General features: G+C 39.3%; 2 protein-coding genes across 2 annotated transcripts in view; one reads left to right on the top strand and one right to left on the bottom strand.

The window, feature by feature from the left end:
• The window catches only part of NLN (neurolysin), a 98,615-nt gene extending 77,968 nt beyond the window's left edge, over window positions 1–20,647 (bottom strand). The window contains exon 1 of the mRNA XM_044916778.1: window positions 20,493–20,647. Coding sequence (XP_044772713.1) covers window positions 20,493–20,647 — 155 coding nt within the window. The remainder of the gene's footprint in view (window positions 1–20,492) is intronic.
• Window positions 20,648–21,151: 504 nt separating this feature from the next.
• The window catches only part of SGTB (small glutamine rich tetratricopeptide repeat co-chaperone beta), a 40,912-nt gene continuing 34,570 nt past the window's right edge, over window positions 21,152–27,493 (top strand). Inside the window, exons 1-2 of the mRNA XM_021701987.1 lie at window positions 21,152–21,267; window positions 22,416–22,537. Of these exons, the coding sequence (XP_021557662.1) occupies window positions 22,438–22,537 (100 nt within the window). The 5' untranslated portion in view covers window positions 21,152–21,267; window positions 22,416–22,437. The remainder of the gene's footprint in view (window positions 21,268–22,415; window positions 22,538–27,493) is intronic.

The following is a 27,493-nucleotide window of genomic DNA, read 5'->3' as shown; positions in this document are numbered from 1 at the left end:
GGTAAGATCTATCATTTAGCCAGGCAGGTTTCTTTCTTTTTCCACAGATAGCTGAGGGTGTGTGTGGGGGTGTGGGAGGCCAATTTTAGGAGGTAAAGGAGACTAGTTGGGAGGCTTCACTAATCCAGATGGACAATGAGAATTAAAAGTGCGAATAGGAGTGGGAGAGAAAACAATGAATTCAAGAAATATTCAAATGGTAAGACTGGCAGGACTTTGTGAAAGACAGGATGCAGTAGTTCGTAATTTGGATGAGAGGGTGGATGGTATTACTGATCAAATACAGTGAACTTACCATTGCAAACAGAAACCACAACAGCAAGACGAGGCTGGGAGAAATAGTACTAGGTAAATTTCAGACAGGTTGCTTTATGAAGGCCTGGAAGATATGGCAGGATGTGGAAGCGTGGTAATTCGGCAACTGGATATATGAACCTGATGACAGGACAGGGCTCTTGGTGAGAGACACAGACAGTGATGTCTTCAGATGTCCTTAGAGCAGACTGGGACATCTTGGAGAGCACACATATAACAACAGTGGGGTTAGTGTGGAAAAGTAGGGAGGGGAAAAAAGACCGCAAACTAGCTTTGATTGGGGAAAGTTTCAGACAGGATGGTATGTGTAGAAGAGACTTCAGCATCTAAGTAGGCTCAAGGAAAGGATACAGAAAAAGAGCTTTACAGTAGACATTGAGGAAAGAAACTTGAGAAAAACTAGCATTTGAGGGGCAGGTGTCAGGAAAAAGAAACTTGGTAAAATTTGAGGAATGCTCATAGTAGAGAAAATTAGGAATTTGCATCTCTGGAAGTCAAGAATGTGTGGCCAACAGTGTAAATGTTACATAAAGACTAAGGCAAGTCAGGACTGGAAAGTATGCATTGGATTTGGCAACTAATACCCAAGACTCAATGTGTCATCTGTTAAGTGACTCTTTTCTCTCTTATTCTTTGGCAGCTACATGAATCGAATTCGTATTGAATTTGGAAACAACAAAAGGTTCTGAGTTTTTTCCTATGTGCTGCTCTTATGTTATCCTGCTCTCATATAGGTGTGATTTGTTTAAATACAAAACTTCATATTTAATATCATTCAGAATCTCTTTATTAGAATGGTGCTCTAGTGAGATGTGATCCTCTGGAACTTTAATTTTTTACCTTTACTTAGAGTCACATGAAAACTTTATCAGTGGGTCATCTGTATCCTCCACCAGGCACTGATAAGGCATTTATGACTTTCAATAACCATTACAGTCAGTTCTTATTATCCAAATCCTTAGGTCTACTTTTTTCTACCTTGAATGGAAGGAAAGAAATTATAAGTCACTATGTAGCCAGGTCGTATCAAGTATTGTGCGAGACATTTTCATGTATGTTAATTCCTGTAATCCTTACAAAAATGTCAGGTAGTTAATATTATCTCTAACATAGGGTTGAGGAAACAGAGGTTTTGTGAGATTATGCAAGCATGTGAAACCAGGTCTACTTTCAAAGCCATGGAGATTGCACATTCCCTTTCTTTTCCTTCCTTCCTTCCTTGTGTAATCTCCATATACTGAGATTTGTTTTTTTCCAGTTTTGTTGAGACTAATTCATATGTAATATTATATAAATTTAAGGTGTAGCACATTGTCTTTTTTGGAGTCATTTCATTAGTTTTTAGCATGTTTGCCTTGGACATTTAACTTACTCAATGTGGCTATTTCTAAATTCTGATAAAGGTCTGAGGGTAAGAGAACACCCTCCTCTGATCTTCACACGTCCAAATTTTACCGCCTTCAAGGATCAATTATGACCTTGTCCCTCCCTTTTATCTTGGAACTATAATCTCTCCCTCCCCTGAACTCCCATATCAATTTCTCTATTACTCTCTCTGGTACTTATCAGATACAGGTACTTCTACCTTGTATTCTAACTTCTGCACTTACTGTGTAAGTATTGTTAAGACTATCATTCATTGCATTTATTTAATTTCTTTTATACAAGGCATCCACATGATAGATTTATCTCATGAACACTACCAGGAAAAACTGTTCCTGATACTTTTTAAATTTTATTTTATTATGTTATGTTAGTCACCATTCATTACATCATTAGTTTTTGATGTAGTGTTCCATGATTCATTGTTTGCATATAACACCCAGTGCTCCATTCAACACGTGCCCTCCTTAATACCCATCACTGGGCTAACCTGTCCCCCCACCTCCCTCCCCTCTAAAACCCTCAGTTTGTTTCTTAACAATATAATTTCCCTTTGCCCTTATTGACAGAAAGCTTACAGTAAAATTCTGGACCCCATTAAATTAACTAGGCTAACCCTAATGTTCTTTTTGATCTAATATTGTTTTCCTTTTATTTTTTTAATCTTAATGTGTATTTTTTAGGTAAGCAATCACAAATGAATTTTGGTAAAGAGGAGACCATAAAAAAATTTCACCAAGCAAATAATGCCAACTTAGGTGCCTTGCTTTACACATCTGTTCTTGTGGTATTTGGTAGTCCATGACACACAGTAACTATACTCAGTTGCTCTATGAGTGAATATAGATTTGGAAGTTACATATAGGTTTCAATCAGCCACATGCTACTACCCACCATTCCTGTAATTTTGCAATTTTTCAATGTCATTAGAAACATTTTTGATGAGCTGTTATACACCTTTACAAATCAGTAGCCGTGAGTCCTTTCTGCCATGCCAAGAAAGTTTTTCGTGCTTTTACTTTTTCTCAATAACTGCAGTTATTGAAGTATAGTACTTGTAGCAAGGGTCTAAATCTAACAGCAGGTATAAGATGTGTTCCATCTTCTTTGGGTTCTCCTGGGTATTTTTTCCACTAGATAGGTCAAACTTCATGTCATTACCTTCTTGGTCTGACCAATAAGTACTTTTGCTGCACATATCCAGACCAAGGTTATGTTCTGCTCAGTGCCATGTTTCACCAGACCCAAGTAACTCCCAAATCATACAAGTCCAGCAAGTCTGGCTTTTGAGCCCTTGGCTGACCCCAGACTCACTCACGAAAAGTTTGCCTTCTGTTCTTTCTCAGTTTGGTGGCTTCTGACCCAGTACTTCACAAGCTGGCACCTCCTTCAATTTCTTCAATATCCAAGTTGACATATTTAGAATGAGTCTTGCTCCCAGAATATTCATTAGATTAGACTATTACTCTTCAGATTGATCAACTGGGTCTGTAGGGCACTAAGTCACTGTGTGAATGCCCCAGCTATGACAAGGGAATATGACCAACATCATCTTTTCTAATATATGGCTTCTCTTCTGCCTCATACTCACCTAGTATATACTAAAAATTCCTCTGTATTTGTTGGTTAAGTTAGCTTCCTATTGTGTATTACTCTACTCTGTGATTTTTTATTATTCAACTAGGCCTAAATTAATACTTAGACATAGTACTTTCCCCTAGAAATTGTATTTTCTGAGAAAAAAAATGTGCAATGAGCTATTTATTTCACACAGGGTTTGAAACAGTTACTTTCTACTGCATTTTACCTGTTATTGTCAATATCAAAATGCCAAATCCAGGGGCCTATACTTCTTAGGTGTCACCACGGAATGCTAAATTTTCAGGTATTATCACTGATAACAACTTTTCATTCATCTATCCATCCATTCATTCATTCATTTATTCAATAAATATCTATTAAGCATCTACCATGTGAATAACACCAAGCTAAGTGCTAGAGATATAGAAAGGAACAACAATAACAAAATAGGCTCATGATCTCGGAAAACGTGTCAACTAGTGAGAAAGGTAAACATTACTACTACTAATGTGTGTGCTATGGAAGTACTTATAGTATTCAAAGGGACCAAATTTAGTAGGAGTCAGGTAAGTTCATTCTGAGGAAGTGCAAAGTAAGCTGATATTAACAGCACCTATTATAATCTATTTTTTTTTTGCAGATTTTATTTTAGAGAGATAGTGAGAGAGCAAGCGAGAGCGTGTGCGTGCATGAGCAGGGGAAGTGGCAGAGGGAGAGAATCTTCAAACAGACTCCCCACTGAGCATGGAGCCCAACTCGGGGATCATGAGATCATGACCTGAACTGAAACCAAGAGTTGGATGCTTAACCAACTAAGCCACCCAGGAGTCCCATAATCTAACTACTTTAGAGATTTGTTTCATTATTCTTCGACTCCTTCAATAGAGTGAGGACATGAACCCATGTGAGCAGGGATAGTTCCTTTTTGCTTTTTTATTAAGTTTTAAATTTTAATTCCAGTATAGTTCACAGACAGTGTTACATTAGTTTCAGGTGTACAATATAGTGATTCACCATTTCTATATATTACTTGGTGCTCATCATGATAAGTCTACACTTAATCCCCTTCACCTAATTCACCCAATCACCCCATCCACCTCCCCTCTGGTAACCATCAGTTTGTTATTTCAAGTTAAGAGTCTATTTTTTGGATTGGCTCTTTTTTCCCCATTGTTCCTTTGTTTCTTAAATTCCACATATGAGTGAAATCATATGGTATTTGTCTTTGACTGACTCATTTCACTTAGCATTATACTCTCTAGCTCCAAGGCATAGTTGTCCACAGGTGTATTCTCAGTTTAGCTCAGTATCTAGCATAGATAAAATATAAGTATTTTTAAAAAATATTTTATTTATTTATTTAGAGAGAGATAGTGCAAGCATGGAGAGGAGCAGAGGGAGAAGGAGAGAGAGAATCCTAAGCAGACTCTGCCTTCAGAGTGGAGCTCTATGTGGGGCTCAATTCCACGACCCTAAGATCATGACCTGAGCTGAAACTAAGAGTTGAATACTTGACCAACTGAGCTACCAAGGCACCCCTATAAGTATTTTTTTATGAGTGGAAATCAAATGAAATATATCTGTATGTATATAAATAATGTTCAAATCCAGTATGAAAAAAATAAACAACCCAATAGGAAAACAGACAAAAAACACCATAGGCATAAAATACAAATGGAAAATAAACACGAAAATACACTCAAACTCATTGGTAAACAAGGCAATGTGTACAAAACCCAAGAGAAACCATTTTACAAACACTGGATTGGCAAAAGGTCTGACACCGAGTTGCTGAGGATAAAGGATCAGTGGCTACTCATGAACACTATACAGGGAGAGGAAGTAAATTAGTATTACCACTCTGGAAAAAAATTGGATATCATTTGATAAAGTAGAGAATGTATAGATCATACAACCTAGCAACTTTTCTCTTAGGCCCATACGTATCAGGAGAAATTACAAGAATATTCATAGCAATTGTTTATAATAGGAAATAACTGGGAACAACCTAAATTCTCATTGACAGGAAAACTGATAATAAATTTTGGAATGGTCACCCAGTGAAAGGTCTTATAGCAATAAAAATGAACCACAGCCATGTAAAACTAGTTTCATCATGTGAAACCAAACCATATGTTGTTAAGGAAAACATGTATTTGTGTTATGACATTATAAAGAAAAACAACAGGACAATAAACATAAATACAGGACAGTGGTTATCTCTGGAATAAGGAGAAGAGATATGATCAGAGAAGGGCACATAAAAGACTTCAAAGGTACTAGAAATCTCCTTTTAGATACACACTCTTTTTTCATTCTTTTAACTATAGATACCTAACTTTTTGTTATAATACTTTATAACAACTTTAAGATGAATGACAAGTATTAGCCAGGTTGTGGAAAAGTAGGGAAAGAGAAGAATGTTCCAAATAAGGGATCAGCATGTGTTAATTTAAGACGAGGAGATAAAGACATGAACTCTCTGGCTGAAACACTGAATTCACTGAGTGAGAGGAAAAGCTGGGACAGCTAAGTAGTGGGCAGACTGTATAGGGATTTATAAACCAATCAAAGAGTTTTGATTTTATCTTAAGGTTAATGGTGAACTAAAGATTTTTATTTTATTTTTCAAAGATTTATTTATTTTAGAGAAAGAGAGAGAGGGTCTGGTGAAACATGGCACTGAGCAGGGAGGAAGGTGGGAGAGGGGCAGAGGGAGAGGGACAGAATCTCAAGCAGACTCCCCGATGAGCATGGAGGCTGATGCAGGGCTTGATCTTACGATCCTGAGATCATGACCTGAGCAGAAACTGAGTCGGATGCTTAATGACTAAGCCACCCAGGAGCCCCTGAACTAAAGAATTTTAAACTGGAGTGTGACATGTCACATTTGGACTGCATAAAGGTCTCTGTTTTCATAAGGAAAGTATATTAGTAGGAAGCAAAAATTGAGGTTGTGATTCATGATAAGGATTTGGATTATAGTGGTGATACTGCAAATAGAGAAAAGAGAAAGCCTTTAAATCTGGTAACTGATGAAAAAGATAGGGACAGAGAAAAAGGCCAGGGACAGCTCCTAGACTTTTGAGGTCAGTAAACGGTAACATTCATTGTGACAGAGAACAATGGCAAAAGAACAGATTTATAAGATTTGTAAATTTGGTTTAGGATAAAGTGATACTGAGATTAAACAATAACAGGTGCTCAATAAATATTTGTAAAATGAAAAAGTGGACTGAATATAAGACTTCTAAAAGGAATTGCATAATTGGCAGTTGGAATCTAATATCATTCATCTATTTCTCTTTCAAATAAATAATTTGTGTTTCTCTATGTTGTACCTTGGCATAGAAGAATTCCTCTGAGAACTGAAATCTGAAGTTGTATATATGTATAAACCACTGTGTTAGAATGATAAGATCTAACAATGGGGCCTTTATTGTATGTATGTTATTACATTGTAGAAAGCAGGCTATGCCTGAAAGCTGTGATTATTTCAGTCACTATGACCATTGTTAAGATGTGGGGCAGGAAAACTCGAAAGACTCCACCAAAAAAACTGCTAGAACTGATAAATGAATTCAGCAAAGTCAAAGGATGCAAAATCAACATAATGAAATCTGTTATATTTCTATACACCAATGATAAAACAGCAGAAAGAGAAATTAAGAAAACAATCCCATTTACAATTGTACCAAAAACAATAAGGTACCTAGGAGTAAACCCAAACAAAGCAGTGAAAGACCTGTACTCTGAAGACTATAAAATACTGATGAAAGAAACTGAAGATGACAGAAAGAAATGGAAAGACATTTCATGTTCATGGATTGGAAGAACAAATATTGTTAAAATGTCTGTACTACCCAAAGCCATTCACACAGTTAATGCAATACCTATCAAAATACCAATAGCATTTTTCACAGAACTAGAACAAACAATCCTATAATTTGTATGGAACTACAAAAGACCCCGAATAGCCAAAGCAACCTTGAAAAAGAAAAGCAAAGCTGGAAGCATCATAATTCCAGACTCCAAGTTATATTACAAAGCTGTAGTAATCAAAACAGTAAGGTACTGCTACAAAAATAGACATAGAGATCAAAAAATTGGAATAGAAAACCCAGAAATGAGCAGTTCAGGGCACCTGGGCTGGCGCCATCAGTAGAGCATGCGACTCTTGATCTCAGGGTTGTAAGCTCGAGCCCCACGTTGGTTGTAGAGATTACTCAAAAATAAAATCTTAAAAAAAAAAAGAAAAGAAAACCCAGAGAAGAACCCATAACCATATGGTTGATTAATCTTTGACAAAGCAGGAAAGAATATCCAATGAGAAAAAGAATGTCTCTTCAACAAATGGTGTTGGGAAAACTGGACAGGAACATGCAAAAGAATGAAACCAGACCACTTTCTAACACCATACACAAAAATAAATCAAAATGGATTAAAGACCCAAATGTGAGACCTAAAACCATAAAAATCGTAGGAGGGAACACAGGCAATAGTAACTTCTTTCTAGATCAGTCTCCGGAGGCAAGGGAAACAAAAGTAAAAACTAAACTACTCAGACTATATCTAAATAAAAAGCTTCTGTACAGCCAAGAAAACAATCAATAAAACTAAAAGGCAACCTTCAGAATGGGAGAAGATACTTGAAAATGACCTATCCAATAAAGGGTTAGTATCCAAAATATATGAACAACTTACAAAACTCAACACCCAAAAAAACAAGCAATCCAACTTAAAAATGGGCAGAAGACATGAATAGACATTTTTCAAAAAAAGACATATAGATGACCAACAGACACATGAAAAGATGCTCAACATCATTTATCATCAGGGGAATACAAATCAAAACTATAATATCACCTCACACCTGTCAGATTGGCTAAAATAACACAAGAAACAACAGGTGTTGGCGAGGATGTGGAGAAAGGGGAACTCTTTGCATTGTTAGCGGGAATGCAAACTGGTGCAGCCACTCTGGAAAACAGTATGGAGATTCCTCAAAAAGTTAAAATTAGAACTACCCTATGATCCAGTAATTGCACTATTAGGTATTTACCCAAAGAATACAAAAACACTAATTCAAAGGGATACATGCACCCTGATGTTTATACCAGCATTATCTACAATAGCCAAATTATGGAAAGCCCAAGTGTCCATTGACTGAAAATGGATAAAAGAGATGTGCTGTGTGTGCATATGTGTGTGTGTGTGTATAAAATGGAATATTACTCAGCCATACAAAAAGAATGTAATCTTGCCACTTGTAATGACATGGATGGAGTATTATGCTAAGCGAAATACGTCAGAGAAAGACAAATACCATATGATTTTAATCATTTGTGGAATTTAGAAACAATACAAATAAGCAAAGGGGAAAAAAGGGAGAAAGAAGCAAACCCAGAAAGACTCCTAACTATAGAGAACAAACTGATGGTTATGAGATGGGAGGTGGGTGGGGGATGGGTAAGATAGGTGATGGGGATTAAGGAGCGCAATTGCCGAGATCAGCACCAGGTGTTGAACGGCAGTGCTGAATCACTATACTGTATACCTAAAACTAATATTATACTGTATGTTAACTGAAATTTACATTAAATAATAATAGTTAAAGGTAAAAAAAAAAAAGGGTTCATCTCTTTCTGTATGGATATGCAATTGACCAAATATTATTTATTGAAAAAAGCCCTCCTTCCCCCTACTATAGCAGTGGGGCACCTTTATTGTAAAAAATAGTTGTCAGGTATGTGTAAATTTATTTCTGGACTCTGTTCCTTCATCTGTTTTTCTATCCTCCCACCAATACCACATTGTGTTTTGTTTTTTACTAACTGTAGCTTTGTAATACCTTGATATTTGGTAGCTTACATCCTCTAACTTGATATTTTTCAAGTTTGTGTTTTGCTATTCTCAGCCCTTTGTGTTTCCATTTTAAATTTTAAAGAATCTATGTGTCAATTTCTACAAAAAGGTTTTCTGGGATTTTGACTGGGATTTTATTGAATCTAAAGGTTGATCTAGGGGAAATTGACAATTTTACAATATTAAGTAGTCCACTTTTCTGCGCTCCCCAGGAAGGGATCCATACAGTGTTGTTCTGCATTCCCACTGTAACGTAAAGGGAAACTATCACAATGTCTAGAGCCCTTGATGTCCAGCAAATGCAGGAGGATGTCCTCAAATTTCTTGCAGCAGGAGCCTACTTAGCTGGCACCAACCTTGACTTCCTGATGGAACAGTACATCTACAAAAGTGATGGTATCTACATCACAAATCTGAAGAGAACCAGAGAGAACCTTCTGCTGAGACCTCATGCCACTGTTGCCATTGAAAACCTGGCTCATGTCAGTGTCCTATCACTCAGGAATACTGGCCAGCCAACTGTGCTGAAATTTGTGGCTGCTACTGGAGCCACTCCCATGGCTAGCCACTTCACTCCTAGAACCTTCACTAACCAGACCCAGGAAGACTTCCGGGAGCCGAGACTTCTGGTGGTTACTGCTCACAGGGCTGACCGGCCTCTCACAAAGGCATCTTACATCAACTTGCCTACCATCGTTCTGTGTAACACAGACTCTACTTTGTGCTATGTGGACATTGCCATACCTTGCAACAACAAGGGAGCTCACTCAGGGGGTCTGATGTGGTGGATACTGGCCTAGGGAAGTTCTGGGCATGTGTGGTACCATTTCCTCTCATCACCCAGGGGAGGTCATGCCTGATCTCTACTTCTACACGGATCCTGAAGAGATTGAAAAGAGCAGGCTGCTGCTGAAAAGGCTGTGACCAAGGAGGAAATTCAGGGTGAATGGACTGCTCCAGCTCCTGAGTTCACTGCTACTCAACCTGAAGTCACAGACTGGTCTGAAGGTGTGCAGGTGCCCTCTGTTCCCCTTCGGCAGTTCCCTGCTGAAGACCAGAATGCTCAGCCTGCCCCTGAAGGCTGGTCTGCAGCTCCCATTGCTCAGGCCGCTGAATGGGACCAACCATTGAGTGGTCTTAAAGAGCAACTGAAGGCAAACAAAATGGAAATAAAGTTGACGGAAAATAAAGACTTTCTACATTCAGTGGTCCAATCTCAAACTGACGTACCCTTTCATTTGCTTAGATCTTCTTTTATTTCTTTCAGTAGTGTTTTGTAGTTTTCTCTGCTGATGTCTTACACATTTTTTATTTGATTTATTCCTGTATAAAGTTTTTAATTCTATTTTTACTTATAAAATTTAAAATTTTCATTTCCCAGTTGCATCTTGCTAAGATAGAACTATAATTGAATTTTTTTATATTGATCTTTTATCCAGGAACCTTGCTGAATTCACTTATTCTATCCTTCAAATTTTCTATACACACAATTATGTCATTGTGAAAAATGGCAGTTCTATTTCTTCCTTTCCAATTTTTAATCTTTTTTTCTTAAACTATTGCACTGGCTGAAACCTCAAGGACAGCATTGAATATACATAGTAAAAATGGTCATCTTTACCTCATTCCTGATCTCAGGAAGGCTTTTTAAAAATAATTTTACTTTCTTAACATATATTGCATTATTTGTTTCAGAGATACAGATCTGTGATTCAACAGTCTTGCACAATTCCCAGCTCTCACCATAGCAAATACCCTCCCAGTGTCTATCACCCAGGCACCCTATCCTTCCTATCACCCAGGAAAGTGCAGGGTTTTCGGGAGCCCTATGACGGAAACCAGGGTCAGAAACCAAATATTACAACAAAAGATGATCCAGTGCTCTTATCACTTAGGTAATAACAAGGGTTTTAGGAGCTCAGTGCCAGGAGCCAGGAACAAAGACCACTATATATTTGCTATTATCTCACATCATCTTTTTAAGATGGAGAGTAAATAAAGAGTACTTTGAACATTGCCTAACTATGTCCATTACTATTGCCACAATAATGCCATGTAACAAACTGCATCTCCGCAGAGTATAATGACAGATATTTATGTTTGCTGACAAATGTTTGTTGGACAGTTTTTCTGGTCTTGACTGGGCTCATTCTGCACCTACAGTCAGCCATGGGCTGTGTAGGCAGCTCTGCTGATCTTGGCTTGGCTGCCTCTTATATATGGGAATCTAGGATGGTGAAAACCAGGGCCACTTGGCTCTCTTTCACATTCTCTTGCATTCTCTGGGAAACTAACTCTGACCCGTTCTCATGGCCATGGCAGGGTTCCATGAGAGTGAAGTGTATATAGGCCTCCTGAAGCTTAGGCTCGAACTGGATGGAACACCATCAACTCTGCCACAGTCTACTGGCCAAAGCAACTCACGGGGCCAGTCCAGGTTCAAGAAATGGGTAGACAGACGTTGTATCTTGATGGGAGGAGTAGTAAATTCAAATTATAAGAAATCGTAGATACATATAGAGGTGAGATGGAGGTCATGTTAGCAGTTAGTCTACCACATTGACACACAAAAGCTCAATAAATATTAGCTATTATTAGCTATTAGCTATTATTTCATGTTTGTGAATTACCTAGTTGTATTTAGGAGGTTTTCAAATTCAGATCATTAATTTGTTTTTTGGGTTTTTTTTTTTTTTTTAAAGATTTCATTTATTTGAGAGAGAGAGAGAGAGAGCACAAGCAGTGGGGGAAGGGCAGAGGGAGAAGGGGAAGGAAAAGCAGACTCCCCGCTGAGCAGGGAGCCCGATACAGGGCTCCATCCCAGGACCCTGGGATCATGACCTGAGCTGATACAGACAACCGACTGAGTCACCCAGGCATCCCTCAGATTATTAATTTGTAATAGCCCTTCATAAACATTGCAGGGGTTTTTTTGTCTTTAAATTCTGGGGTGGATTGTTACTGCTTTTTTGCCCTACAAAAGTTTAAAGTTGTTATGTAATCCAGTATATCAGTCTTTTCCTTTATGATTTTTGCCTTTGATTGCATGCCTAGAAAGTGCGTCCCTACCCCAAGACTATAATTTTTTAAATCACCCGCCTTTTCTTCTAGTACTTTTGTTTCATTTTGCACATTTGGAACCTTTACCTATCATGAAGTAACGTTTCCAATTATTAAGTGAAACAAAAAGGAAATCAGCATAAACTGCAGGAAGTATGGGAAACTCCAGCTTACAAAATAGGGGTTTCTAATTTACCACAGTGTACTTTGGAAGATCCCATTCCACCTGCTGTGAGATTATCTATACCTCCTGCTTGGCATTCGAGAGGATACCCTCTTATTTCCCAGCCACACATAGCTGGTATCTTTGATACCTAGTCTTATTTGTGGTCAAGACCCAAGAGGAAAACTCTTTTCCTGCCTCATGTCTTTTATTTTTTCTTCCTGTTCCCCCACCCGCCTCCCTTCTGGAAACCATCAGTTTGTTTTCTATAGTTGAGAGTCTGTTTCTTAGTTTGCCTCTCCCCCTCATTTTTTTCCCTTTGCTTGTTTGTTTCTTAAACTCCATATATGAGTGAAATTCATATGGTATTTGTCTTTCTCTGATTGACTTATTTCACTTAGCATAATACTCTTTAGGTCCATCCATGTCATTGCAAATGGAAGATTTTATTTTATTTTTTTGGCTGAATAATATTCCATTCAATATGGAATAGAGTATTGTGTGTGTGTGTGTGTACACACATCTAACCCATTCATCAGTGGACACTTGGGCTGTTTCCATAATTTGGCTTTTATAGATAATGCTGCTATAAACATCAGGGTGCATGTATCCCTTTGAATTAGTATTTTTGTATTTGGGTAAATACCTAGTAGTGCAATTGCCAGATCATAGAATGGTTCTATTTTTAACTTTTTGGGGAACCCCCATACTGTTTTCCAGTGTGGCTACACCAGCTTGCATTCCCACCAACAGTGCAAAGTTTTCTGCTTTAGGAGTAGGTTTTTTACCCTTGGAGTATGCCATACCATACATAAGGTGTAGGTACAAAAATATTTTTGGAAGCATTGCTCTCATTCACCTGGTGTTCTCAAGTTTCCAAGCACAAGAGAAGACAAGCTCCAGTGCTTAAAAGCTTACCAAGTCTCTGTTTTATATTTGCTAACATTTATTGACTAAAGCAAGTCACATGGCCAAACCTAGAGTCAAGGGTGAAGACACCTCTTGGTGGAAAAAAACTGCTGAATTATATTACAATGACAGATAGGAAGAATTTGTGGTCCTTTTTGCAGTCTATTACATAGCTTTTGTAATGCTCGGGGGAAAAAAAAAATGTGTCTTTAAATACATTAGCAAAGAAGGAAGATTTGAGTTTTTATCTCAAGCTAGAAAAGGAACAACAAATTCAACCCAAAGAAAATAGAAAGCAGGCAATAATAAAAAGTAGAAATCAATGATACAGAAAAGAAACAGGCAATAAGGAAATTCAACAAAGCCAAAGTTTGTTCTTTAACACGTTCTGCATGGAGCACTGGGTGTTATGCACAAACAATGAATCATGGAACACTACATCAAAAACTAATGATGTAGGGTGCCTGGGTGGCTCAGTCGGTTAAGTGGCTGCCTTCGGCTCAGGTCATGATCCCAGGGTCCTGGGATCGAGTTCCGCATCGGGCTCCCCGCTCTGCAGGGAGCCTGCTTCTCCCTCTCCCTCTGCCTGCTTGTGTTCTCTCTCTATCTCTGTCAAATAAATAAATAAAATCTTTAAAAAAAACAAAAAACAAAAAAAAACTAATGATTTAATGTATGGTGATTAACATAACAATAAAAAAGTAAAAAGAATAAAAAGAGTTAATGACAGATCATGCCTACCTCATAAAACCTCCATAAAAATCCCTATAGTATGGGGTCTGGAGAGCTTTCAGTTCGGTGAACATATCCATGTACCAGGAGGGTGATATACCCCAACTTCACAGGGACAGAAGCTACTGTGCTCAGGACCCTCCCAGACCTCACTGTACGTAACTCTTTAACTGGCTGTTCACCTATATCCTTATAATATCCTTTAATAAACTGGTAAACATGTTTTCTGAGTTCTGTGAACCTCTCTAGCAAATTAATTGAACCCAAGGAGAGGGCCATGGGAAGCTCAGATTTATAGCCAATTGGTCAGAAGCACAGGTAACAACATGGACTTGCAACTGGCATGTGGAGTGTGGAGACCAGTCCTTAACCTGTGGGATCTGATAATATCTCCAGGTAGTTCGTATCAGAATTGAGTTAAAATGTAGGACATCCAGCTGGTGACTCAAGAGAATGGCTTGCTGTGGGGAAAACCTCCACACACATTTGGTGACTGTTCAGTGTCAGAAATGAAGAGTTCTGTGTGAGTAGTAAAGGGACTCCCAGAAGGGAGAACTGTTTTTCTAATACAGATGAATACAATTTTTCCCTCTCTTGTCTCATATCCTACTCACCTGTCTGAAAGATCCTCTATTCTAGTCCCAATGGCCTCTTCAATTTCTTAAACACAACAGGCACAGTTACCAACTTCTCACTGAGCCCTCTCTTGTCAACGCTATAATTTCATTTTCACCAATACCGAATATCCCTCTTTTCTGCTTTATTTTTTGCCCCCTGGCACATGTCCCCATTTAACATACTCTATACTTTTCCTTAGTTGTCTCTCCCACTAGAACGTAAGCTCCATGAACACAAAGATTTTTGGCTGCTTTGTTCATTGTTGTATCATTAAAACTAGAATAATGTTTGGCACATAACACTCAAAAAATATTTGGTGAGTGAAAAAATCAGCAATTAATTTCAACTTACTGATGAAGAAACAGACACAGAGAAATCAAGTAACTCTGCCTGAGATTGCAGTGCTAGCCAGTGGCAGGGACAGGTCCAGATTACTAGAGCCTAGTCTATTCTAGTCTAGAGTACTATACTTACTACCTGCCTTTTTTTTTTTTTTAAAGATTTTATTTATTTATTTGACAGAGAGATACAGCCAGAGAGGGAACACAAGCAGGGGGAGTGGGAGAGGGAGAAGCAGGCTTCCCGCCAAGCAGGGAGCCTGAGGTGGGGCTCGATCCCAGGACCCCAGGATCATGACCTGAGCTGAAGGCAGGTCACGCTTAATGACTGAGCCACCCAGGCGCCCCACTACCTGCCTTTCTAATGCAGAATTTGGCATATACATATGTATCCAATAAGCATCAACTTCCTTGGTTCTTCATACTTTAATCTAGGTGCTTCTCCCCACAGAAGTTCTCTGCTTTGTCTTAACAAAAGAGGTGATAATATTTAAATCTAAGTACCAGATGTTTCTGTCCAAAACCAGGGGCAAAGAACAACAACAAAAATCCTCCTTTACAACTTTTTAAAATCCATTTTTACAAATAATCTCAGTCCAGCCTTTGATATTTATAACTTAAAACCTTTCCTTTATTGGTATTTTTTTTCTAGCACCATTGTCCTAAAATTCTGGGGTTTCTAGCTACTGGATTTGGGGGGACAATTGCAATTTTACTTAATTCCAGTTAAGATACAGAAATATTGTTAAATTTATGAATAACTATAATTTAATCTGTCTAACTTTCTGAGACTTCCCATATGAATAAATTCTCACATCAGAAACAAACAACTTTTTTGGTCTTCAGATCACAAGTCCTGAATTTTCATTAAAGAATTAAACTCACCTAATAAACTCTCAAAAAAATGCAAGTCAATGCAAATTATAATAAGAAAACTTCCCTCCTCACAAATTGATACAGGTAAAAAATATTAAGATGTTCAGTGTTGGTAATGGTGTAGGAAACTAGCATTTACACACTCCACTGGTAAGAGTGTAATTTTGGTGGAATGTTTTGGAGAAAACTAGGATAGTAAGTGCCAAAGGCCTGGAAGATGTACATGCCCTTTAATGTACAAATTCCATTGCTAAGAACTTATACTAATGAAATAATTAAGGATTTGGCAAAAGACTTAAGAGCAAGAACATTTATCTAAGTAAGCACTATTACTCATAGCAGGAAGTGGAAAAAGTTGTTATGTTCAAAAGTAGGGATTAATTATCACACATTTCTAAATGGACTACATTGTAACTATTTATATTATGGAAGGATGTTTACAGTACATACAACTTATAAAAATATGGTATAATCCCATATTTGAAAAAAAAAAGTGTCTATTTGTAGAAAAGATTTTGGGAGCTGTTAACAATTGGTTCTTCTGGATTGTGTTTCTTTTGCTTGTGAATATTTTCTAAGTTTCCTACAATGAACATACATTGCTGTCAGAATTTTTAAAACCACGGTTCTTTTTTTAACTGAATGAGGAAACTAGGGCCATTATATATATATATATATAAAATTTGGACTAAATATTGTTGAGTCATCTTTCTTATTTGTTTTTTTGACAATGCCATCCATCCCTCACTCTACAGTATGCATCAGATTTTGCTTGGCTCATATTCTGTGTAATCTGGCTGAGAAAGGAGGGGAAATTCACCTGGTTTAATCACTATGGCAACAAAAGTTGAAAGAAATCTTAGGTATCATTGAGTCCAGTCCTTTTCATTTTACAAAATAAGGAACTTGAGAGAGATCCAAGATATTGAGTGATTTACTTAAGGTCACAAGATTATCTAAATGGCAACTATAACCAGTTTTCAAATTCTCTGTCCCCTTATTCCTAAGAAATTGGCCTAGGACCCCATCAATCATCCTGGCTGTCCAACTGGCTTTGGGAAGGGGGTATAGCAGCTCTACCAAGAGAAAAACAAAAGAAATCCTAAGTCAGTAAACAAAAACCTACTCTTAAAACACGAAAATGAACTCCCAAGTGTAGGAAGAAACAGGAAAAAATACATCAAGAGAACACACAGGGCCTTCCACGTTGTCTAGTATTGACTGTTTTTTGGAGGACACAGTTCGAAACAAAGATTCTGTGATTAAGTCACTCACAAGTGCCATAAGTTAATGACTACTACTGCTATATATGTTGATTAACTGTAATATTATGCTGTTAAGTAACAAAATAGTTGATATATTTACTTGGTTACCAGCTTCTAACAAGATAATAATTGCATGGCTTTTTATATATTTATTTTCTTCCACGCATAGACAAAGAATCTGAGTAACACATATCAGTGGTTCTCAAGATGTGTTCTGCCATCCTTGGGGGTGGGAATATGGGGAGAGGTCCTTGAGACCATTTCAAGTCATCTGGGAGGTTACAAGTACTTCATGATAATAGTATGATATTATTTACTTTTTTCACTTGGTTGACATTTGTACTGATGGTAAGAAACAATGGTAGATGAAATTGTTGGCTCCTTAGAACACGTCAAGGCAGTGGGACTGAACTGTCTTAACAGTCATTATATTCTTCACTGCCACGGACTCACACTAAAAATGTCAATTTCACTTTCATGAAATAGTAAAATATTTAATTTTATTAAATCTCAATCACTGAATGATATGTGTGGCCAAGTATGCATAAAGCACTTCTGCTGTATACTTGAGCACCAAGACTGTCCAGAAGATTTGGTTGCTCAAACCAAAAGCACTTGTGCAACCAATTAAATTGGAGCTGAAATAGCTGCTTTTCTCATGGAACACTATTTGTACTTGAAAAGATGAGTGACAAACTATGATTGATCAGACTAAAGTATTCAGCAGAAGTTCTCTCAAAAATGTAACAAAGTGAGCCTGTCACCTCGAGGAATGGATAGTATTTGTTACCACTGATAAAATTTCAGCTTTCAAATGAAAATTAGAATTTTGAAAAATTGTATCTGCCACTGTGAGCTTGCCAGCTTCTGAATACCTCAAGACATTTATGATGGAGCGGATGATGATATACAGGAATATGACTTGATATTGTATAATGTAATGTGTCAACATTAGGAAGATCTGTATAACACAGTGTACTGCGATTTTCCAAGTAACCAATGTTTGATATTAGAAAATCATGTGTGTGGGGCGCCTGGGTGGCTCAGATGGTTAAGCGTCTGCCTTCGGCTCAGGTCATGATGCTGGAGTCCTGGGACCGAGTCCCGCATCGGGCTCCCTGCTCCGCGGGGAGTCTGCTTCTCCTCCCTCTGACCCTCCTCCCTCTCCTCCTTCTCCTGCTCTCTGTCTCTCGTTCTCTCTCTCTCAAATAAATAAATAAAATCTTTAAAAAAAAAAAAGAAAATCATGTGTGTGTAAAGGATCCATTTAAAATCCATGGATTTTAATGTAACAGAATAAGAAAAGTACACTGATAGTTTCATATTCTGCATTGCAACTAATCTTTAAAAAACTACCACTTGTGAAACTTTGATTGATGATATAAAAGCATATCCATGATTACTTTTAAAAAGCTGTTAAATACACCTGTTTTTCAAACTACATATAAATGAGAGGTGGGATTTTCTTCTTAAACCAAAAGTGTAACATATCAAATGCAGAAGCAGATATTAGAATCCAGCTATTTTCTATTAAGTTACACATTTGTTTTGCACAAGTGTAAAACAATGCCACTCCTAGGATAGTTTTTATAAAAAACAAAAACAAATAAAATGTTGGAGAAGATATAGAGAAGATGGAACTCTTGTTCACTGCTGCCAGGAACGTAAAATGGTACAAGTGCTGTGGGAAACATAGTGGCTCCTCAAAAAATTAAACACAGAATTACCATATGGATCCACTAATTCTAAGTATACATGCCAAAGAACTGAAAGGAGAGACTCCAACAGATGTGTGCACATCTATGGTCATAGCAGTATTATTCAAAACAGCCAAAAGATGGAAACAACCCAAGTGATCATGGACAGGTGAATAAACAAACAAAATCGATATACCACATATATCGATACAATGGAATATTAGTCAGCCTTGAAAAGGAAGAAAATTCTGACCTAAGTTATAACACGGATGAACCTCAAAAACATGCTAACTCAAATAAGCCAGTCACAAAAGAACAAAAACTGTAGGATTCCACTTGTAGGAGGTGCCTCATATAGTCAAAATCATAAAGACAGAAAGAATAGTGGTTACCAGAGATGGGAAAGAACACGAGGAGTTACTGTTTAATGGGTACAGAATTTCACTTTGGGATGATGAAAAAGATCTGGAGATGGATAATGGTAATGGCTGTACAACTATGTAAATGTTCTCAATGTCACTGAATTGTGCACTTAAAAATGATTAAAATGGCAAATTTTACATTATGTATATTTTACAACCATAAAAAAAAAAAAAAACTGAAGGAAAAAAAAAAAAACAAACCACAATTCCACTTTCTTACTGATTTTTTTGGAGGAGTTTTGGAAAACAGTTATTTTTCATTAAAAATGTTATTTGTGCAGGTAATGAGTTTATTACTGTTTTCTTTTTACATAAATGAATACTTTAAAAATCCCCTAATTTTCATTTCTAATATGGTAAATATGGGTAGTTATAACCGACATAAACAGAAGCTCTTAGATCCTCAGTAATTTTTGCAAGGTAAAGGGGTCCTGAGACTAAAAAGTCTGAGAACGGCTGTCTTACACAAAATTTATTCTTCTCACACCTGCGTTATGTATCTTCATTTGTTGGTATAGCTGCATTTGAAGCTGTATCACTTGCAGCCTGCGGACTAAAAGGACAGTGTGAAATATGGTAAAAATCATATTAACTCTTTATAATTATTACTGTCCCTTGGATGCACCATAATTACAGGGACTGAGCAACACAAAGCTCCACACAGATGAGTGGCCATATACAATAGAAAACTGTCAAAAAGCTTAAATGCTGAACATTTTCCAAAGTAGTTTTATAAGTATCTAGCGAGAAACACATATTTCCTTTTTTTCTGCTGGATCTTCATTAGGATTTACAGTTCAAGGCTGAATTTGGGGATGGGGGTGGTAGAGGCATTGTTTCCGAAAACCACTCCATCTAGTGCATCCGTGCAAAGAATTTAATTCTCTCACCATCTTGCTACTGGTCTGTGGCAGAGGGGTGTGGCTTGGGAGCTAGGAAGCAATCCAAAACAGCAGCTAAGGCTGCCCCAAACCGTGTCCTAGCAATAATTTCCTCCATTTTGGGCCAAGTCAGTTGGCCCCAGCAAGACGCCGAATGTTTTATGGGGAAGAGGTAAATAAAAAGGAAATTAGAAAGCATGGACCGAGATAAGCAGCAAAACCATAGCGGTTTCATCGCGCGTGTTTGTTAAACGATTTGTATGCTAATGATATGCGTGAGGGGCAAATCAGAATCGCTATTCCTGAATCTACAGCTGCCGGCACTTTTAATAAGAGGTCCGCAGTTCTGGATGGGAGGCGGAAGTCAAACGATTTTCTTATCCGAACCATCTTTCTGCATTCCTTTTGGGCCAGGCCTGTGACCAGTCTTGCTGGCTGCAGCTGAGACAGTCCCAAACAAAGGGGAATGGATGCCCTCCCGAGGGAGTGGAGGGAAAGGTGGCCCCAAGTGTCCGCGCCAGGTGTCCCTCAGGAGAGAGCATGCGGGCCGCGGGGACGTAGAGTCCCAGGGGCGTCGGAGGGGTACGCTCGGGAAATGCTGAGCACAGGCACCTGGCACGGACGGGACCACGCCCGGCCCACAGCCAAGGTTAACCCGCGCACTGGAGGTACCTGTGGAGGCCTCGCACAGCCGAAAGGCACTGGGCGATCATGGGAGGGCCGAGAGGCGGCGGCGGCGGCGGCGGCGGGCGCGCTGTCGTCCGGTTTGGGGTAGGGGGTGGGGGATGCGGGGCGCCGGGGAGCCGAGAGGCGGCCTAGCGGAGGAGGCAACAGCTGCGGCGGCGGCCAACCCTGTCCGCGCCCTCCCACGTGCGGCAGCCCCACGCCGGCGCCCACTTCGGCCCCGCCCCCCCCGACTTGCGCCCCGCCCCGCGCGCTGGCGCCGCCCGGGGGGCGGTTCTGGCGAGACCCAGTGGCCGGGAGCGGAGCGCGCAGCCGGGTGGGCTGAGGGGCGACGGCGGCCTGGGAGCCGGGGAAGTTTGGGCGACCGTGGGCAGTGCTGCGATCGGGAGCTAGGCTGAAGCCGGAGGACCAGGGGGCGGGCGTACCGGCTTACGGACGCCCCCGGGCCCGCTGCCACTGTCTCGCGTCCTCTCGCCTGGTAAGGGGCTTCTGTCTGGGATGGGTGCGTCTCCCCCTGCCCCAGATGGGGCCTGCACCGCGCACCCAGCAGCAAACCCCGTCTGGGCCAAAACGAGGCCCGGGTAGAAAGGGAGGGAGAAGGAGGTCAATGTGCTCTGGGGAGAAGAAGGGGGAGAAGCCTGGAGGAGGTTGAGTATCTTCGTTTCTCCTCCTCACCCTCTCTGCCCCCCCCCCATTCTTTTTTTCACCTTCTGCCCTGGGGCCTTATTTAGTACTTGCAAGCCCATGGCCTAAAGACTGGGCTCGCCTTTAAAATAAGCCCAGAAATAATAAACATCCTGGCGGCGGGTACCACACCCTGGCTTTGGATTAGGGAACCTGGGGAACAGATGGATGATGCGATTTAGTGGAAATAAGCCATTAAGGCCGGCTGGCCTGCGCCACTGTTCGGAAGCGATAGTATTCCATGTGAATGAACATGACAGGGAGCTTCCAGCTTGTCCACGAGAGCACAGCTACTGCAGAGAGCACTGGTCGGTATGTAGTATCCATCGACTTAGGCAATGGTTTTCCGACATGTCTTGACTAAACAGAAATGCCATTTTTATTAAGAATGACATTCAGTGGTTGAACACCCTTCCATTAATATATTTCCTCCTCAAATAACAGTCTAACCCTACAAAAGTTGGTGCACGGTAAATTATACATACATTTTTAAAAATCTCATGAAATAGAGGAAGATGCTCATTGTAGATCAGCTTCTGAGTCAGCAGTATGAAATCTCCCTCAACTTAGTACAGAGGCCTTTTGGGGATTTCTACATCTGTATCTATTCCCCTGTCTTGATCTGTATCTGTGCTATATATACTGCTAAGAGACAGTGAGATATTCAGTGAGAGTCTAAGCTTATGTTCTACATGTTTTGAGAAAAATTTTACTTTTGCAAGTTTTAACAATCTAATACTATTGGGTATAAGTGAAAATATGTAATACGTTACCATAACAACACTTTGTGTTCTCCTGACTCTTTAAAAAGAAGAATGAAGGTAATAGAGGTTCTGTTTTTGCTTTTTACTTTTGATGTAATTTATAATCTAGTTATTTATAACCTTCCTGACAGATTCTTTAACATAACTTGGATCGCTGTTTTCCATTTTTCTTATCAAGGAAAAGTGTTTAAGCTTTTAAAATGTCATCTGTCAAGCACTTAGTTTATGCAGTTATTCGTTTCTTACGGGAACAAAGTCAGATGGATGCTTATACTTCAGATGAACAAGAAAGTTTGGAAGGTAGGCACCTGCTCTTTATGTTCATTTGGTTATAATTGTAAACAAAGACTAAAATAGCTATAAGCCTGACTTTATGATCTATTATAACAAAATTAAAGTATTTTATTGATCTTTCAAGAAGAGAGATTGTGTTTCCATTTTCTGAGGCTTGTTTTAACTAACAACACAATACGAGGACAGTGGTTCATTTACTGAACAACTGTTATGTGTCAGAACTATGCTGTTCATACTGTAGGGAATTTTTTCTCTACAGTAACTGTTAAGTTAGTATTATCCTCACTTAACAGATAATGAAATGAAACCAGATAGATTAAGTGACATAACAGTGAAATGTGGCCAAGTTGAGGTTTAAATCCTGGTTTTTACTCTGAAGATCTTGTCTCTTCCTAATAGGAAAGCATCCCATTTAGAATCAATATATGAAAATACCTTAGCCATCATAAAAGCAGTATGTAAAAGTGTAATAATTACATCACAATTAAGCTCTGACAATTTTCTATTTGGGGATTTGAAAATGAGAGGATTTCACTGTTGTTCTGTGTGAGCTTTAAATATTAGATTTGGTAATCTGTGAAGTTGAGCAGGACTTGGATGATAGCATCACGTGTTTCCTTGAACACCATCTTTTCTGCTTCACATTTATGCATTATAAAATTTAAATTCGGTATAACCATAACAGGGTAGAATTCTGCAGATGGGCTTATGGAGTTTGAATGAGTATAGCTTCCTTAAAGACTTAATTATTGCAATGAGACTACATTTGGGAGAATTTAATAGATTATAATACAATTTGATTTGCCATCTTGAAGCTATTCCTCCTATCAAGGGGATGCATCTATTAATTTCAATAAGCACTTTCATTGTGAATATGCTTTTAAGAGGTGGGGATGAAAATTGGGCATTTGCTCTAAATCTGCTTGCAATCTGGTGAGACACTGTCTTTCCAGGTGGCAGTGAGAGAAGTAGGTGACACACAGTTGGAGAGCATTGCAGTCGGTTCATTTCATATTAAGATCTTTTTGTCCTCGTTGGTGGTTAAACTATGTGAAGGTAAAGGTGACTGGTTATCTAAAGAAAACATTGGTTATGGTTGCTCAGTAGCAAACAGATAAAAGCAACCATTTAATAAAAGATGTTTCTTTTCCAATCAAAGGCAGTATAATACATCCTTCTAAGGGCCAGAAAGAGAATTGAGAGGTTTTTTAAAAATCAAGATGTTATGTCCTATTTTTAGGATGGTCTTCAGCCAAAAATATGTGCCTTCAGCTGTTTGTTATATATGGCAGTCAGAAATGGTGCCAATTGTTTTTGACCGACCCCTATTTTTGACTCTGTGAGTCTAATTTAATTGAGTATGAAATCATGTGGAGAAGTCTGCCCACCTTCTAGACATTTAAAAAAGCCCTAGAAAAGGAGCCGAAGTTCTAGTACCAGCCTTACCATAGTGGTAAGGTCTTATAGTCTTATCAGCTTTGAGCTTTTTCACCAGATAATGTCACCCACTCCTGTTGTCACCTACTGACATCTGTTTTATGTGCTCCTGTTCCCTGTCACTCTCTCTAGTACTACTCTGTCTGAATTCTTGGCAATTGCAATCACCTCATAGGTGTTTCTTTCAGTTCTCTCAGCACTCTGTTCCTTGACCTCCTTGTCCTCCGGTGATCTCAACTCCTCAGCCGCGTGGTCATACCCTAGACTAGTGGTTCTCAACTCAGGGTGATTTTGCAGTGTCTGGAGATGCTTTTAATTGTCACCACTGAGGGCTGGTATTACTGGCATCTAGTGGGTAGAGGCCATCGATACTGCTAAACATACTGTAATGCACAGCAATTTGAACAAAGTCCAAATTGTCAGTAGTGCCAAGGGTGAGAAACTCTTCCCTGGACCTTCTCATTATTGAAACTGCATTCTCTCCATAATCTCTGTTGTAAACATTTCACTTCCTGACCACTACTGCCTGTCTTTGCAGCTCATTCCCTCTATAATCCCTACCTCAACAATCTTTGACCCTATGGTACCTCCAGTCTGTTGATCTTTCTTTCACAACCCTCTTCTTACCTTGCTTAAATTCCATGGTTCATCATTATGTTCATGCCCTTGTATATCTCTCCCTTTCTTGTAAAATCCAACCTTGCTTAAATTCAGCTCTCCACCAACTGTGTGTTCTTATCCATGTGACTCTGTATAGATGGAACAACACATACAACTTTGCTGATTGGTCCCACTTTGAATTCATGACCATGAGCCTCAAGTGGACATTTAATGCTGCCTGGCAATCACACTGTCTCTTCCAAGTTCGTTCATACTTTTGCTCTCCTAGACCACTACTTTAACACTTTCTCCTGTCTTCTCAAACCCTCAAACCTCTTCCCCTGTACTCACTTTTAGTTGATGACCTTGCTTCTTACTCCACCAAGAGAATTAAAGTAATAAGAAAATAATTTCCACAGGCTCCCCCTACCCCCTCTATCCACACACCAGCATCTACACCCCCACACACTCTGCCTGCCTGCCTAGCTATTACCATATGCCATGGACTAAATATTTGTGTTTTCTCAAAATTCATATGTTGAAACCTAATGCCCATTGTGGTGGTATTAGGAGGTGGGGCCTTCATGATTGGGATTAGTGCTCTTATAAGAGACCCCAGAGAGCTCCTTTGCTCCCACCATGTGAGGACGCAGTGAAGAGGCACCATCTGGGAACCAGAAAACAGGTCCTCACTAGACACTGAATTTGCTAGTACCTTGATCTTGGACTTCCCAGCCTTCAGAACTTTGAGATATAAATTTCTGTTGTTTATAAGCCACCTAGTCTATGGTGTTCTGTTGGAGCAGCCCAAACAGACTAAGACACCATAGATGAACCATCCATTGTCTTTTCTAAATGAAACCTCTCTACTGGCACACTGGATCTGATTCTGTCCTGTCTCACCTACTCTGGGATATCACTCGAGTTATTCTACCCTTCTTGTCTTACATCAGCAAATCTTCACTCTGTTCTGGATCATTTCTATCAGAATATACTTTTCATTATTTCTCCCTTCTTAAAAAAGCAAAAACAGCAGCTAATTACTCTTGCCTTATTAGCCCCCTGCTTCCAAACTACTGCCTACTTTTATTGTCCTCCCTTTTTGCTGGAAAACTCTTTGAAAGAATTGTATATATTTGCTTTTAAAAATTCCTCTCCTGGGGCGCCTGGGTGGCTCAGTCATTAAGCGTCTGCCTTTGGCTCAGGTCATGATCCCAGGGTCCTGGGATCGAGCCCCGCTTCAGGCTCCCTGCTCAGCGGGGAGTCTGCTTCTCCCTCTCCATCTCCCTCTGTTTGCTCGCTTGCTCTCTCTCTCAAATAAATAAATAAAATATTAAAAAAAAATTCCTCTCCTAGTCTTTCTTTCTTTCTTTCTTTTTTTAAATTTACGACAGAGAGAGACACAGCGAGAGAGGGAACACAAGCAAGCTCCATCTCCTTTACTAGTTTCTCTTCCTTTCCCTGACCTGGAGTGCCCAGGGTCCAGTGCTTGATCTTCTTCTCTTCACTATCTATACTCACTTTTTTTATGGTATCATTCAGTGTCTTGGCATTCAGTCAAGACCTTCCTTCTGAACTGCAGATTTTTATATCCAACTGCCTACTAGATATCTCTGCTTCTATGTCTAATAGGCATCTCAAACTGAACATTTCCAAGACTGAACTCCTGATCCTCCCACCCAAAATCTGTTCCCTATCTCAGTTGATGGCAACTCTGTCTTTTCAGTTGCTTAGGCCCAAAATTTGGGCATCATTCTGGACTCTTTTCTCTCAGACTGTGCATTTAATCGTTAATCCTGCGGGCTGTACCTTCAAAATATATCTAGAGTCTTACCATTTCCTCCCACCTGCACTTATGTCATCCCTGGGTAGAATTAAGTGTTTCTCATCTGTTTTAATGTAGTAGCCTCTAACTAGTCTGTCTGCTTCTGTTCTTGCAGCTTTGTTGAATATTCCCAACACAACCGCCAGTGATCTTTTAAAACAGAGTAGGTCAGGGGTGCCTGGCTGGCTCAGTCAGTAGACCATGTGACTCTTGGTCTTGGGTTTGTAAGTTCAAGCCCCACGTTGGGTGTAGAGATTACTTAAAAATAAAATCTTTAAAAAATTTTAAAAAAGTAAAACAGTATGTCAGATTCTATCATTTCTCCACTCAAAATCTTGCAGTGACTTCTCATGTTACTTAGTCATGGTTTAAAGGACTTATATAATTTGGACTTCTGTGGTGTGTTGTTCACAGACTCTTCCCCTTTCTCATTTGTCTTGAGCCAAATTAGCTTCCTAACTCTGAATACACGACATCCTCTTTCCTAAAGGCTTCTGTTGTAGTTGTTTTTTGCTGCTTAGATTGTTATTCCTCCAGATAATGGTAATAACCCCCATCTCCTTTGAGTCTTTTGACTCAAGTCTGAGTCTCAGATCTCTTTTCTGAAGGAGGCCTATGCTGGGCACTCTTGCATCTGCAGCCTGCTTCCCTGCTCTGCTCTCCATACTTGCGTCTCTTCGCCCTGCTCTACTTTTTATGGCTTATAGCCTACCTCTCCACCCCTGCCCCAAAAGGTCAGCCCCAAGAGGTCAGGGATTTTTTCTCTTTTATTCACTGATATATCTGAAGCATGTAGAAAATTGCCTGACACTTGGTAGGTGCTCAATAAGTATTTGTTGAATTGAATTGATGAATTGAGTCAAGTGATCCTGGGCCTATCACTCAGTTGGTCTGTATCTTAATTTCTCAGTCTGTTAGGTGAAGCTGTCTGCCTCCTCTCCATCTGATAGATTCGTCAAGAGAATCAGAATCAGTGATGGCAGGTACCTAGCATATGGTAGCTTTTGAATAAAGTGCTGTATAGATGGGATATGGTAGTGTTGAATAGAACTCTTCACTTGCCCTGCTCCTCATCAGTACCAAATGCACTATTATTGTTT

Source organism: Neomonachus schauinslandi, chromosome 7 (assembly GCF_002201575.2).
Source record: "Neomonachus schauinslandi chromosome 7, ASM220157v2, whole genome shotgun sequence".
Classification (NCBI taxonomy): Eukaryota; Metazoa; Chordata; class Mammalia; order Carnivora; family Phocidae; genus Neomonachus; species Neomonachus schauinslandi.
This window is presented reverse-complemented; position numbering and strand designations above follow the sequence as displayed.